Source organism: Lissotriton helveticus, chromosome 5_1 (assembly GCF_964261635.1).
Source record: "Lissotriton helveticus chromosome 5_1, aLisHel1.1, whole genome shotgun sequence".
Classification (NCBI taxonomy): domain Eukaryota; kingdom Metazoa; phylum Chordata; class Amphibia; order Caudata; family Salamandridae; genus Lissotriton; species Lissotriton helveticus.
In genome coordinates, this window is record NC_136065.1 from 2,032,247,727 (window position 1) to 2,032,263,912 (window position 16,186).

The following is a 16,186-nucleotide window of genomic DNA, read 5'->3' on the forward strand; positions in this document are numbered from 1 at the left end:
CCGCAGCCTCGCCCTGTTACCAAGCAAAAAGCAGCCTTAATTACTCCTCTCCCAAGTCTAACAGCAATAGATAAAATGCTGCAAAAAACTATAGGGGTGGTTGCGTCTGCCATTGAAAACACAGCAAGGCGCCTTTCTCTTCCAACTGGTATGCTCCCTCCCTTGCCTTCTGTGAATGTATCCATGTTTACGATAAATTCTCAGGATTCAATGTTAGCGCCTTCCTTTGTTGGACTTCCAAGTGCCCAATTCATCCCCCCGAATTATGAAACTGTGCCTATACAGCACAATTTGTCACTTGAACCCCCCACCCCCCTTGTTAACTAGACTATCTTTGACACCTACAATACTGCCAATGAATGTAATTATTGAGCCTCCGCTTTTAATCGATGACTCCTCAGGGCAGGTGGGGTGTGATTTCCCTCCAAGCCTTATTTCTGTATCATTGTCAAGGTCGAATAGCGCCAGCCCGCATGTAACAACCAGAGGGCAAAAAGCGAGCCGTAAGCAAAAGCACATAAACAAGGAAACTCATAAACAGCGCAAAGTTGCTGTAAACCCACTTGGATTGAAAGGAAATAAGGGCAATGGTCAGACAGATAATGTTTCTGCCTCAACTAGTGTAGGCAACCCAGAACTTGATGAGAATTTTTGGGGAAGAATGGAGACTTTATTAACAACACTCGAGCCCATTTGTTTAGAAATTACCATTATTGAAACCCGGGTAACTAGTATAGAGGAAAAGCTGATTAATAAACATCAGCTCATACAGGTAGAACCGCCCAAGATATTATCCCACTCAACCTCAGCCAACGTAAATGAAAATTCTAAAGGTATACCTTTAGACTCGGCCATTCAAGCTCAGCACAAAAGCAGAGAGGTTAATAAAAGGCCGTAACTTAAAATATCAGGGGGGTAACATTGGAACTAGAGTAGCAGATCTAACAGGTCCAACTCGGGGATAATACAACCTTATCCGTACCAATTCTAAATTTGCCTCCTGAAGCTACACCATATACGGTTGTGTTAGTTAATGTTCCAGCTCTGCCCCCCAATGCTTTTGAACATTGGTCAACATTGAGGAACAAATCCCTTCATTTTTTATCCACGAGGCTTGGACTAAATACCTTACTATTTTCTGAATTTAAAATGGCCAGAAGGGTTAGTTGGGTAGGCATATCTAGTAAATCTTTGAGCGGAGATTGTGTAATTCTAACATTCCGGTCACCGCTACTGGTACGAAACATAATTGAGAGGGGCTTTATCGGGGTAGTCAGTACTGAGCTTATTAACATTCTTCCCCTTGGTTTCTTTTATTGCCCTACGCATCCTGCTAGGTTTCCAAGACCTCATTGTCCAGCAACAAATTACATGGGTCCCATCCAAGGAAGATACTGTGTCCCGACATCAAATCCTTTTGAGATTCTGAGCGGTCTAGAGAATAGTGATTGACTGCAAACGGACAATCTCACCAATTTTCCCAGCGCAGTAGTCTACTCTATGTCTGTTCATAACCATGGGGACAATGTGAAGGACCGGGTGGAGAATGCTAGTATTCCATGGATTGAGGATATTAATGGGGGGATGGAGGCTTTGGAAGTTGATCTGGAGTCAGTAGTTCCAAATGGGACTGGGACATTAATAGTAGGTGCTAGGCCCTCTTCCCTTGTTCCATCCCCACCTGTACACCCTCTATGCAATATTAGCTCTTGGAATATTGCTGGAATTAAGTCTAAAATTGATAACCCACTTTGGCAGGACTTTATCCTGTCACAAGATCTGATTTGTCTCCAGGAAACCTGGAGCAAGGAACCAGTCCACCTTAATGGGTATAAGACTTTCCATACTTCTGCTGTTGATGTTGTGCATGGGAGAGCCAAGGGGGGGCGGAGTGTTTATCTGTCAAATAAGTAAAACATAATAAGGGTTATAGAGCCTATTAAAGATATTTATTTTCAGTTCTTGATACTTGTATTGGACACTCCAATTGCCCTGGTTAATTTATATGATAATATTCCCCTGGGTGAAGTGTCAAATGTTCTTAACAACCTGTCCAAAGCATTGCCTCACAGGGTAAAAGCTTCAGGCACGATATGATGATTCTTTTGATGGGAGATTTTAATTGTACTCTATGTAGTATGGCGGAAGATAATAGATGTGTAGCAACATGGGAAGAGGGCTTGTGTCAATCACATTTTAATCACACTTTGGGTGAACAGTTTAATGAAGTACTTGGCAAGTTTGACCTGGGATTTGTGAATGAAGTTTGTGTGCTACCATCCTTCCTACCACCAACATTTAATGGGAGGGGTTGTGCTTCTACTATTGACTATGCTTTTGTAACTAATAATCATGCTAACAGAATGTATTCTTTTAAGGTCTCAGATATTGCATTAAGCGATCATTTTCCGCTTTGTATGGCCATCTTGATGCCAATAAAGTCCCTCTCAAGGAGTAAGGTGAAAATTTGTCTATTGGTAGTACAAAAGGTTACTCGTTACGATGGGCCATGGTCGATCAAACAAAAATACTTAACACAGTAATCGGCAAATGTACGTCTGAGCTCTCGATTTGCTTGGGGAAAGATTCCACCTGTGAAATTCTCCTTGCATCCTTCTTAACCATCTCTAATGAAATTAGGACCTCCCTCACGAGACAGGGTAAAAATAATAGAGAAAAGGGAGGATGGTTTAACTCCAACTGTACTCGAGCTTATGCACTTCTAAAGAAAGCACTGCACAACAAACCAAGATGTGTTAAGGAGGTAAGGAGACTTAGGAAAGAATATGAATTTGCTGTAAAAGATAGGAATAATACGTTAAAAGCAGAAGCATGGGAAGCCTTGCATTTAGCTTCTGAAAATAACGATAGTACAGGGTTCTGGAAGATTATTAAAACCCCATTTCTAATGGAAGAGACCGGCCCTAAAATTGAGATAGCAATCCCAGAAGCAGATTGGATTGGGCATTTTGCCAAGGTATATGAGGGAGAGGTATTTTTAACTTCTCCTTGTTCTCCTACTCTCTATCCCACTTAAAGAAATCTGATGTTTACGAGGTTGAAAAAGCACTCCACGCAAGTCAGGGCGGTAAGGCTCCTGGCCCGGATGGTGTCCCCATAGATATTTTTAAAGCTATTATTCCTCTGTGGGCTCCCCTTCTGGTCCAGGTGCTTAACGCAGGTTGTATTACAGGAGTTTTGCCCACCTGGGTGGAGTCCATAATCGTGCCCATTTTCAAAAAGGGGGATAGACATGACTTGGGTCGTTATAGACCCATCTCCCTGATGGATACTTTTATGAAAATAGCTGGGCTGATACTCTTGGACCGTCTTCTAGTTTGGGCCAATGACAACTCTATTTTATCTGACTTGCAATATAGTTTTCGTTCTGGCTTAGGAACAGTGGAGCAGGGATTAAATCTGCTAATGTTGGTAGGGAAGTACACAAGGGCAAAGAAGGGGAACTTGTTCCTGGCCTTTGTTGACCTCTTGGCCGCTTTCGATTGTGTGGTTCATTCCAAATTGTGGACCCAACTAGGGGTTGATGAAAATATTATTTATTTTCTTAAACGCTTTTATAGTGACGCGTCAGCTCGCGTCCGTTATGGCCTGAAGGGGGAAGGCACGGACAAAATCACAATCAGGAATGGATGTGTCCTGGCTCCATTCCTTTTTAATTTGTATATAAATGGTTTGGAGGGAGCCCTGGGCAGTAACAGCTTAGATTTCCCATACGTAGCTGGCCAACCAATCCTGGCTCTTTTGTACGCAGATGATGCTGTGTTAATGTCTCGTACTCAGGTGGGCCTTCAGCGTGTGGTGGATAGTTTTGCCCTTTTCATGAAAGATCTGGGGCTAAGGGTAAATACGTCGAAAACATTCATCATGCGCTGTGGCAAGGATTGTAAGACCAAAAGGGCCATTTTTATTACAGGACAGAAGCTTGAGGCTAATAAGCAATTTTCTTACCTAGGCATATTATTTACTCAGAATGAGTCTTGGGGTCAGGCAGTAGTAGCTAAAAAACTTGCGATGGTCCGTTCTACTGCTGCCCTGAAGACTTTTGCCAAAAAATTAGGTACGAGACCGCCTGTTGAGTTAATTAAGATCTATACAGCTAAATGTGTATCTGGTGCTACCTATGGGAGTGGGGTATGGGGTTTTGCTGACCCTAACCCCATCCTGGTAGCTGAAAACTCCTTTCTGAAATATATCATCGCAGTTCCTAAGAGTACTCCTAACTATAACTGCCACGCAGAACTAGGACTCCCATTTATATCTGATCTGATCAAGCTTGAGCCTGTGCTTTTATGGCACAGGCTGTGGACCAAAGAAGAAACCAAGCTGAATAGGGATATTGTGTCAGATATCTTGAAATTGGAAGGAGTAATGAGGATACCATGGCTGAGCTATGTGTTTACGTTTTTTTATGGATATTGGAAAGCCAGAATACTTCCTAAACCCTCTCACTCTCTCAGCCATTTCAAGAAAAGATCTGAGGAAGGAGGGTTTATCCTTTTTGGATTCTTTAAGAACAACAACAGAGGTTCTAAAACCAACTGTCCTGCAACATCAATTGTTATTAACAACTTTTAATATTCAACCCTATTTGGTTTATGTTCCTGGCAATTATGACAGATTTTTATTATCTCGTTTTAGATTTGGAAATTTTTCATAGACTGGTTAGTTTTCCAACTGTAAATGACTGGTCGCATGATTTACAGCCTTGTCCTTGTGACGATGTGTCGCTCCAAAGTACCATGCACGTCCTTTTATTTTGTAAATTCTACTGATTTCTTAGGCGCAGTATCTTACTGCCTCTATTGAGACAGATTGGCCTGCGCTAATGTCGTCTGGCCATGCTAAGTATTCAATACTTGGACAATGGACGATGTGTTGCAATAATCACAGTGTTTTTGAAAAGAGTGATATATTGCAAAACATCTATGATTATGTAGTGTGTTTTAATTATAGTAAGGATGCCTTTAATGGAATTTTGCCATCAATGAATTGTTCTGTATATACTCTTTTTATGTTCTTTTTTCTTTATAACATGGCGATTTTGTAAATGAATTGAAATGTGATAAATTGTATTATTATGTATGCTTTTATGATTGCTTTTAACAATCGAATAAAGCTATATTTGATTGATTGATTGACACAAGCATTTCCACATTCCAACAGAACTCATAGCTGCAAGGTGTCCCATTGTTATGTGTGATACCTTGAGCTTATCCTGGATCTTTTATTTGTATGCACTTTATGCTAGTGTTTTTGGGGCAATATGTTACAACAGTATTGTACCGAGGGGGGGGGGGGGTGTTGTTTGCACCGGCTGCCCTGTTTTTGAGGGCGGCAGGAGTTGTGTAAACCAACTACCACCATCCCCACTGCCCTAAAAAAACAAGTCGTAAGTCATCCGTCTGGCACCCCGAACAAGTCATCTGTCGACCGCCACCTGCACCCCCCGTCCTTACCTGCACCCGGGCAGCAAACTTAGGGGCCACCCCAAGTGCCAGTACGTCTAGCTATGCCACTGTTACAATGTTAACAGCAAAATGTCTCCCAAAATACAATGTGATATCTGAACTGACTTCAAGTCAAGAAATTTACAAATGGGATACTTGGCAGCTCTGAATGTCTACACAACAGCAGTATCACCTTAATACAGAGTGCAGCAAAGCAGTGGCGAGAATGCTTATATCATCAAGTTTCAGATGCATCATAATAAAGGGCTTCAGATTAATCCCTTGTAAATAAAACTTTTATGGGAGAGTGAAATAAAAATTGAAAACAATCATTGGCAAAACCAATCGGTCTTGGTGATGGGAGAATTTTTTACTTTGTAAGTTGACTTTAATAAACATCTGAAGTATGTGTCAGCACTCTCAAGTTTCTGTGTTGCCTGGTTGACTAGCTTAGACAGGCCAGAAGATTTTTGGAGCAGAGGGAGTCGCAGAGATTATAGCAGTAGACGGGTCAGCTCAAGGTACAGCAGGAATGTGCTCAACAGGAAATATCAGGCTGTAAATTGAACTCTGTGAATTCAGGTTTGTTGTGAGATCTGCTTTATCTGCGCTGAGACCTATAGCAGCGTGAGGGGTACAGGGGCAAAAACAGATGGGAACCATAACATTTTGCGCTGGGGTGCAGAGAAGCACACAGTGCTTTAAGCTACACAGAGAGCGGGAAGGACAAAGAACTATACAAGGAGATTACTGGAAAAGGGCATTTATTCCTATACCATAGCCAACTATATTCAGGTAGTGTAAACACAGAAGGTACTGTATTCTTTCAAACATAGGGCACACCATTATTTTTATATGCCCTCTTCAACTCAAAACACATTGAACGGACTCTAAAAACAGAACCAAAAGAAAGGCAATATTGTTTTTTTTTTGGGTCGCCGGGGGTGGGGAATCTGTTGGCGTTCAGTAATCCTTTTATTTGGGGCAGAGCATATTGAATATTCACAATGTCTTTGCCCAGTAGCATGCACCAGTTTCATTAAAGGATTGCAAGTGCTTGGAAGAGGAAATCAAAAGATGTTTCGCATCAGCCCTGCAGTGTTTCCTCACACAAGCAGATGCCTAGGCAGCAAGAGCCCAGAGTCACCGTCTAGCAACACTGCAACTGGAGAGCCTGATCGCTGCAGATTCAAACAAACTTTGGGTCTAGGTGTGCAGGTTCGGGATCCAATGAAATGGGTCTGTCCTTGAAAATATACTGCAAAAAAAAAAAAAACAATACAAAAGACAAGCACTAAGCAAACAGGGTAGAGGCAGCAATACCTGCGAGGGAGGGGGCAAAAAAACATATGGTGTACCATAACATTTCAATCTGGGGTGCAGAGAAGCACAAAGTGCTTCAGAGCAAAACGGGGTGTGGGGAGGAGTGCTTCACAAAAATTAAACAAGATAGACTAAACAATTCAGTAGATGAGTAAGCTAAGTTAAACGTGAGCATGCGTGACTCAAGGCACTGGCGTAACCTACCGATCTCCCTTATGAGAAGGGCAACTTTATTTAAAGATGATGATGGCTCTGCCACGGTTGCTCTATGTCCTACAGAACACACCGTACAAAATCCCGGACTCCTCCTTTAAAAATGTAGAAGGGGAACAACGCACTCTCCAACGGGAGGGAGGTAGATCTCGAATAGCACTGCGCAAACTACAACGCGGTGTGTATGATGGTGGCTTGGTGGTACCGGACATACAGAGTTATCACTTAGCTGCGCAATTGGTAAATATCAATGGGTGGGTCTTTGAGCCACAGACGGAACCTGCGTACGGATTGATAGATACATGATGGGCAGCGGTGGACATTTAGCGGCCCTCTATCAGAAACAACCAACTACCACCTGCATACAACTATTGCACGCCATACACCATCCTATACCGGAAGGAGAGTCCGTCCTGGAATACTTCCCCCTTGAAGACCATTTATTACTTGATCCTATGATGGAGAAGGCAACCTCACTAACACATAAAAATAAAGAATAACCTTCCAGACCTCCTCTTTTCCCTTAAAGCAGATGGGAGGCTGATTTGGGATTAGTAGAGGATGACGATTGGCAGGAAGCAATACAGAGCCCCAGGAAAATCGCCATCAGGGCACAATTCAGATTGATTCAACTGAGAGTACTTGAATACTACATAGGTCCTACACCACTCGGACGCTGCACTATAAACTAGACTGGACTGACTCAGACCTTTGCGTAAGGGGCTTTGGTGGGGTAGGCACTTTCTTTCACATAATCTGGGAATGCCCTGCAACACAACGCTACTGGACCCGAGTCATTCGAGTTATGTCTGAAGCCCTCGATACACAAATACCCCTCGATGCTCGCTGGGTATCACTGGTGAAATCCGCTTGCCGTCGCATGTTCAAACCTGGCTAGCTCTAGACTCTGTTGTAGCAAAACGAAACATCGCAAGACAGTGGGGTGCAAAGGAGATAGGAGCACTTGCAGCCTGGAAACGAGATTTAGATTGGTGTTACCTGACTGAAATGTCTGTCTACCAGAGCAGGGGATGCCCTAAAAAGTGGGAGAAGATATGGAATGCATGGGATAGGTACAGATCCTTGATACTAACGGGCGCGACGGGTGGAGGGGAGGAGGTTTAAACATACTGGCTAAGGAGACAATTGAGAATGGATGGACCCTTCCCTGTGCATATGGTACGTAATTTTGTAACCACGACCGACGCCTCGGATGATGTACAATGTGTTGATTATGTGTAATGATTGGATGTTTACATGTTTGTTTAATCAATAAAGAGAATAAAAAAAAAACATGAGCACTCGTGTGGAGTGCTGAAAGACAAAGAAAAAGTATCTCCTAAAACAGAAGCAGTGGATGGACATAAGTACTTTGTCCATGATCTGGGGTAGGTCTAAACACAAGAAGAGTCATGACACATGCATGCCTTGGACAAATGGGGACAAAGGATATAAGAGTGCTGATGAAGCGAGCAAATGGTAAGCCCATGGGCGAGCTGAAGCCCTCAAATTGAACACAACAAATCTCTTCGAGAGAGCGCATGCACTGTCTAGCCAAGACCTAAAAATTATTTTATGATCACTCCGCATATTATCAATAACCCTAAAATGAGTGTTAGAAGTTGTTATGCAGTTAGGGTACTTTGGAACTAAGGGCTTAAATGGACCTTGGGATTAACAGTCTTTGAAACGTGTGTGGTTTTCAAAGAGATGCCCCTTGTGACTGATAACTTTGACTGAGGAGAAAGCGTTAGCAGTGACCAGAAGGCGTGACTTAAGGCGTGCTATGACCTACGCCTTAAGTGGGAGCCCTTAATAATATTTTTATGCAATGATGAGTTGTTCTCAGAAGGGTAAGGGAGTGGGGATGATGGTACGTGGTTTCCAAAATACCTGGCTAGTAGGTATCCCTTAGTTTATTTGAACCACAAGTTGGTATGATTACAAATTGAGGGGGAGTTCTTTAGGAAGAGAGATTATTATGGATCTATTTCCTAAATGGTCACCCTGTTTCGAGCCGTCCCCCTAATTGTCTCTTCTTCGGGACCCGGGAAAGCCTAGTTCCCTGGTACCACTCTTATTAAATCACACTACAATCATACCAAAGCATGAAAAAAAGTTATCTATAGTTGAGTTGAGTTGAGTTTAAAATATTTATAAAGCGCACGTTCACCGGGCGGTTTCATGGCGCTATGGTGTGCAGAACCTCAGAGGACAGGGAGGTCGGAAAAAAGAGGAGTGATTTATTGTGGAAAAGCTTGAAGAAAAAGAAAGGTTTTAAGCGCCTTGCGGAAGTGAGAGTAATGGGTGGAAGATCTGAGGTGGGTTGGTAGAGAGTTCCAGAAGGTAGGGGCGAGTGTGGAGAATTTCGTGCCTCCCCATTTTTTTCGTTTAAAGCGGGGAACTGTCAGTAGATGTTGGGAGGATGAGCGTAGTACCCTGGCGGGGACATAGGTTTTTATTTCCGAGGAGATGAAGGCAGGGGCGGATCCGACCCGAGCCTGAAAGGTGATGCATCCCATCTTAAACTGGGATCGTTCACGGATGGGGAGCTAGTGCAAGGACTTGAGGAGTGGAGTGACGTGATGGAATTTGGCCAGGTTATAGACTAGGCGGGCAGCCTGGTTTTGGACCAGTTGAAGTCGCTGCATACTGTATGCGGGAAGGCCACAGTAGAGGGCATTGCCATAGTCTAGGCGAGAAATAACCATTGCCAAGACAATAAGTTTGAGGGCAGAGAAAGAAAAGAAGCGGGAAACCCTACGGATTGTGCGAAGTGAGAGAAAAGAAGAGGACACCACTGAGCTAACCTGGGAGTGCATGGTGAGTTGATCGTTAAGCTTGATCCCAAGGATTTACACAGAGGAAGATGAAGAAGGAGGGGGGGCCAAAAAAGGGGGGTCCAGGGACTGGAGCAACCACCTGTCAAAACCAGCTCGGTTTTGTCGGGGTTTAATTTCAGGTGGTTGTGGTTCATCCAGTCCCGGATGAAGATCATAATAGATTGGAAGTTGGCCATGGACTCAGGGGATGATGACAACGAAAAAATAAGCTGGAGGTCGTCCGCATATTTATAAACTGAGACCTCCATTTGCTGAAGGGCAGAAATAAGGGGGGCAATGTACAAATTAAAAAGGAGTGGGGAAAGGGAAGAGCCCTGAGGGACCCCGCATTGTACCATCCGTGGGTCCGCCGAGAAGTCACCCAGGCGCACTGCTTGGGTGCGGTCCCTGAGGAAGGAGGATAGCCAGACCAAGGCTGACCCTCCAACCCCGGCCGCCCTGACACGGGAGAGTAAGATGGAATGATTAACCGTGTCAAAGGCGGCGGAGAGGTCGAGGAGGACCAGGGCCTGGGGGAGGTTGGTGTCCATGCCCTCTCTAAGGTTGTCAAGGACCGATAACACCACAGACTCCGTGGAGTGTGTGGGGCGGAAACCGGCCTGACGGGGGGCTAACGCTCCGTTTTCCTCCACGAAGGTAGTAAGTGCTCTGGTCACGTGTCGCTCCAATACCTTCCCCAGAAAGGGCAGTAGAGAGATGGGGCGATAGTTGACAGGGGCGGATGGATCGGCGCCAGGTTTTTTGAGTATAGGGACAATGATGGCTGATTTAAGAGATGGAGTAACAGTGCCCTGAGACAGAGAGCTGTTAAGAAAAGTGAGCGGCAGATGCACAAAGATCGAGTAGATGTGCCTGAGGATGTGGGCAGGACAAGGGTCTAAAGGGGAACCAGGTTTGACCAAGGAGAGGAAAGACTCTTCCGTGAGAGGGGGGAGCGAGTCGAGGCGTGCATCAACTGAAGGACTTCGGGGGTCATGAAAAGAAGGGGGGGGGATATTGGCTTTGATCTTTGAAATTTTGTCCAAAAAGTAAATATTAAGGGAGTTGCATAAGTCCTGGGAAGAGGAGGGTTTGAGGGTAGCTAGATCGGAGTAGGCGAGATCGTGGACGATGGAGAAAATATCTCTGGGCTGGTTTTCGGCAGCCAAGATTTTAGAATAGAAATAGGCTGTTTTAGTGGTCAGGATAGCTTTTTTTATATTGAGATAGAAGGGTGGTGAACTGAGCTTTGAGGATGGGACAGTAATCTCGTCTCCAGGCTCGCTCGGCATGTCGGACTGTAAGTTTTAAGGCCTTTAATTCATCGTTAAACCAGCGGTTGGCATCTTACGCCCGTCTGGAGGACACTCGTCTGAGGGGGGCGACCGAGTCACAACCAGACAGAAGCCAGGAATTGATAGAGTCGGCTTGTACAGAGGTTGGTAGCCCGGGTAAATTCGGGCTGGAGGAAGAGAGTGTGGCGGACAGAGAGGCCACATCCACCTTGCTCCAAGAGCGAGCCCAGGTGTTTTTGGGGAGAGAGGGCTTGGTGGCTGGGCTAAGGTGTAGGGAAAAAGAAATCAAGAAGTGATCAGACCAGGGGCAGGGGGAGATGGACAAAGAAGCTATGGGACAGTTGAGGGACCAAATCTGATCGTGGATGTGGCCCTGAATATGGGTAGGGGAGTGAACGTGGGGGTCAAAATTAACGGAACGGAGGGTGTCCGAAAATTCTTTGGAGGTAGAACATTATGCGGGGTCAGAGGGCCAAAAATTAAAACCACCTAATATCACGATAGAGGAGTTGTTGATCGCTAAGGTGGCCACAAGGTCTTGAAATCCGGTGAGGAAAAGTTGAGAGGGTTGGGGGGGACGATACATGAGCAAGCAGGTGAGTGGAACTTTAAAGATAAGGAACGGATGACTAAAAAGTCTGATGTGCCAATAGAGGAGAAGGTTAAAGGCTGAAAGCGGGCTATCAGGGCGACACCACCGCCTGATTTACCGGGGAGTCGGTCGGTGCGTAGCGCGTAATAAGTGGCGGGGAGGGCAGCTAATAGGGAGGGGAGGGAGCTGTCGCAGAACCAGGTCTCTGTGAGAAATAAGAGATCTGGTTTATGTGAGTCCAGTAAGACAAAGAGTTCATGAGAGTGCTTAACTGCTGACCGAGTGTTTAGATAGTAGATGGATAGGGTGATAGGTTCAGGGGGAGCCTGGGGATTGGAGGGAGGGCTAGGGGAGATGGGGTAGAGCAGGGCGTGACCGGGAGGGATATGGAAGGGGACGGGGCAGTCAATTCCAGTCTGTTGATGTGCTCTTTCACAGGGTCGTCCAAAGGCCATTGGCCTTGGAGGTCATTGAGTTGCGCACGGGTATATTGTACAATCTGGGCATGGTGGGGGGGCCCTAGGCACGGCCAGTCGCAGACGGGCTTGCCTTAGGCGCTCATTCGTCGCGCCCGCTGCGCTTCCGAAACAAGCACATAACTTATAGCGGGTAATGCGGCGGTGGGGGGCGTGGCCTCTGAGAAGGGGAGTGGCCTCGTGGCTCGCCGGAATGGCGTCAAGAGGTGGTTTCAGGGCTCAAGCCGCAGCAGCGTTAGATCGGCTGTGCGGAGAACTCGAGGCAAATGGTGAGTTTAAAAAGACAAGTTATTCAAGTGACACACAAAGTTTACTTTTAAAATATCAAGTCGCGCTCCCGGCTTCCGCCTCAGGAGGTTCGTGCAATCTGGTATGGCGCTTGTAGTCAGCGTCAATTTATATGCGGCGGTGGGGGGCGTGGCCTCTGAGAAGGGGCGTGGCCTCGTGACTCACCGGAATGGCGTCAAGAGGTGGTTTCAGGGCTCAAATCGCGGCAGTGTTAGATCGGCTGTGCGGAGAACTCGAGGCAAATGGTGAGTTTAAAAAGACAAGTTATTCAAGTGACACACAAAGTTTTCTTTTAAAATATCAAGTCGCGCTCCCGGCTTCTGCCTCAGGAGGTACGTGCAATCTGGTATGGCGCTTGTAGTCAGCGTCAATTTATATGCGGCGGTGGGGGGCGTGGCCTCGTGGCTTGCCGGAATGGCGTCAAGAGGTGGTTTCAGGGCTCAAGCCGCGGCAGCGTTAGATCGGCTGTGCGGAGAACTCAAGGCAAATGGTGAGTTTAAAAAGACAAGTTATTTATTTATTTTTTTTTTCAGCCAGCACGCTGGCCGGACCAAAAGCAAAAACGAGAACAAGACACATCAGGGAGCCAAGCAGATACAGACAAGCTGTCCAACCCACTGCGGTAAAGGCACAAACAACGAGTGCACCCAAGGTGGTGCAAGCAGGAGGGAGACTGATCAATATCCTGTCAAGGAGGGGCATCCGAACAATGGCAGGCAGCGACGGGAAGCTGGCAGGCGATCAGCAGAAAAAACCGAAATTTGACAACCAAGGATCCCCGACCAAAGCAAGAGGGGAACCGGTAACGCTGGAAACGATCCTGCGGAAGGTAAACGAGGGCAATGAGGTGGGAAGAGAGACAAAACTCAAGCTGGAGAACATGCAACTGGAGATGGCGGCCATCAGAGCGGACCTGCACAATACGAACACAAGAATAGAAGCTGCAGAAAGCCGAGTAAGCCTGGTAGAAGATGAAACGAGCAGGAACACCAAGGCGATAACAGAGCTGAGAACAGCCACGCAGGCGGTACAAAAACAGCTAGCGGAGAAGGACGACAGGGCCAGAAGGGGCAACATAAGAATACTGGGAGTGCCAGAGGGAGCTGAAGATAAGGCAGGCTCTTGTTCCGCCATGCTGGAGGAGATGATCCCAAAACTCACAGGTATCACTTTCCAGAGAGGCTTTGAGGTACAAAAGGCCTACAGAATACCAGCAGGAAAACCAACCACAGGCAGAGGCCCAAGAGCGATAATTTGTAACCCGCTGAGACTTAATCAGACTGAGGCCATTTTTGCATTCGCCAGGAAAAATCAGAATCTAACATGGGCTGGCAGCAAGATAGTATTGACCCAAGACTATTCGAAACCGACAGTGGAACTAAGGAAAGGCTTCCTGGCGCAAAGAGACACCCTGCGAAGAAGAGGAGCCACGTTCAGCTTTGTCAGCCCGACGAAATTCAAGGTGACAGACAAATGGAAGGCGATGTTCTTCGAATGCCCGGAGGCCCTAAAACAATATCTTCAAGGTCCAGCAGTGGAAGACATGGAAGAGAACAAAAGCCCAGGGGCAGCAAAGAGAAGCGCGTCGCCGCTAGACGAGCAATTAGAGTAAAGAGGCGAACAGTGAGGACCGACATGACGCACAGAGCAGCGTATATACAGCACATGGGATTGAAGGTTAGGCCCAAGATGCAGCAGATAGAGACTGAGAGAATGAAGGGCTAAAAGACAAAAGAAACCCGAACATGGAAGAACACAACTGCCAAAGATATAACCAACTCTACCTCAGGGATGATGCGGGCAGAGGAACTTTGTCGTCGCACACCCTTTTTGCAAGTAAGGGAGGGCGGGGGGTGGGAAGGCGAGAGTGGGGGAGGGGGGAGGAGGGGAAATGGGGAGGGGGAGGTTTTGTACATGGGCTTACTGACTATCTTTTCTTTCTCTGCATCTCTTGCATCTTTTATTTCTCTTTCACACCAGCACCAAGTAGGAGCACAAAGAAACAGGAACACATAAACAGGCACATGGCTAAGGGGACAAATGATCCTAAGAAAAGCCCACCAGCACAGCGAACACAAACCAGCGTTAATGACACATAACGGGCAGAGCAGCATAGGGTCAGACATCAAAATAGTTTCCCTAAATGTCAAAGGGCTAAATAGCCCTGTTAAAAGAAGGAAGGTGCTTGACCACCTAAGGAAACTTAAGAGCGACATTTATGTGTTACAAGAGACCAGGCTAGAAGAGGCAGACATTTTGCGATTAAGAGCCAACTGGATAGGGGAGGTGGTGGGATCGCCGGCACAAAACAAGAAGAATGGGGTAATAACACTAATCAGCAAGAATTCGGGCCTGTCTATTACCAGCTACCAAGCTGACACCCAGGGCAGAACACTAGTGACCAGCCTCAAGCGAGCAGGAGAGACTTACCACGTCGCAAACATTTACGGCCCGAACAGTGATGACAAACAGTTTTGGGAAGGGATAGGTGCCCAGCTACACAACTTACCAATGGAAGATCTATTGATCGTTGCAGGGGATTTTAACCAAGTCCTGGATCCAGCTATAGACAAGCACCCCTGTAGACGCCACACAACCGCTAGCCCTAACATCCTCAGGAACCTGTGCTCGAAACTGAGCCTGAAGGATCCGTGGCGCCTAATCAACCCGGATGCCAGGGAATACACATTCTACTCCAACCCCCACAACTCCTACAGTCGGATAGACTACATACTGATGTCAGGAACACACACACACCTAATAGACCACACAGAGATCGGACCCAGGACAATATCAGATCACGCACATATAAGCCTGTCACTATCAGGCAGACACAATGAAAAGCCAACACGCAGGTGGCGTTTTGATGACGGCCTCCTCCAGCACACAGGAGCGAAGGCAGAGATAGACACAGCAATCCGAGAATACCTGACAATCAACGACACACCTGAGACGCCTAGAGAGGTACTATGGGATGCTCTTAAAGCAACCATACGGGGGGTAGTAATGGCAATAAAAGGGAAAATGAACAAGGCAAGAAACAATAGGATCGCAGACCTAGAGAAAGAAATCAAAACACTAGAGAACAGCCACATAGCCAGCCTGGAGGACAATAACACACTCACAGAGCTAACCAAACGGAAGTATGAGCTCAACAGGATACTGAGCGAAAGAGCAGGGACCTGGATCAACAAATACAAGTCAATCAACCTCTGCACCGCCAACAAAGCGGGGAAAAACCTAGCAACCTACCTGAAAGGGAAACAAAAACAGCACACAATTGGGGCAATCAAGGACAAGCACAACAAAGCCCAGACCGCCAATAAAGACATCCTCGAGGTCTTCAGGGACTTCTATGAGGGTCTATACACAAAAGATGACACACTAAAGGAAGATGGGGGCGAGGAACTGCTCAAAAACATAGCTACACCCACACTAACAGACAGGGAACGAGACATCCTAGAGCTCACGGTCACAGAGGACGAGATAAAGAAGGCCACGGTCGGCCTCAAAGAGAACAAGGCTCCAGGGCCGGACGGTTTCACAGCTGGGTTCTATAAACAACACCTGACAACACTCCAACCCACTCTGAAACAGGTATTTGAGGAGTGCGTCCTCAAAGGACGCATGACCCCATCAATGGCTGAGGCAAACATAATAGTCATACCAAAGGAAGGGAAAGACATGACAGAGGCGAAGAACTTCAGGC

At 46.3% G+C, this 16,186-nt stretch overlaps 1 protein-coding gene across 1 annotated transcript in view; it reads left to right on the forward strand.

Annotated features, from left to right (window-relative positions):
• The window catches only part of LOC144752854 (uncharacterized), a 58,041-nt gene extending 44,938 nt beyond the window's left edge, over positions 1–13,103 (forward strand). The window contains exon 7 of the mRNA XM_078640692.1: positions 13,011–13,103. Within this exon, the coding sequence (XP_078496818.1) occupies positions 13,011–13,103 (93 nt within the window). The remainder of the gene's footprint in view (positions 1–13,010) is intronic.
• The last annotated feature ends 3,083 nt before the right edge of the window (positions 13,104–16,186 follow it).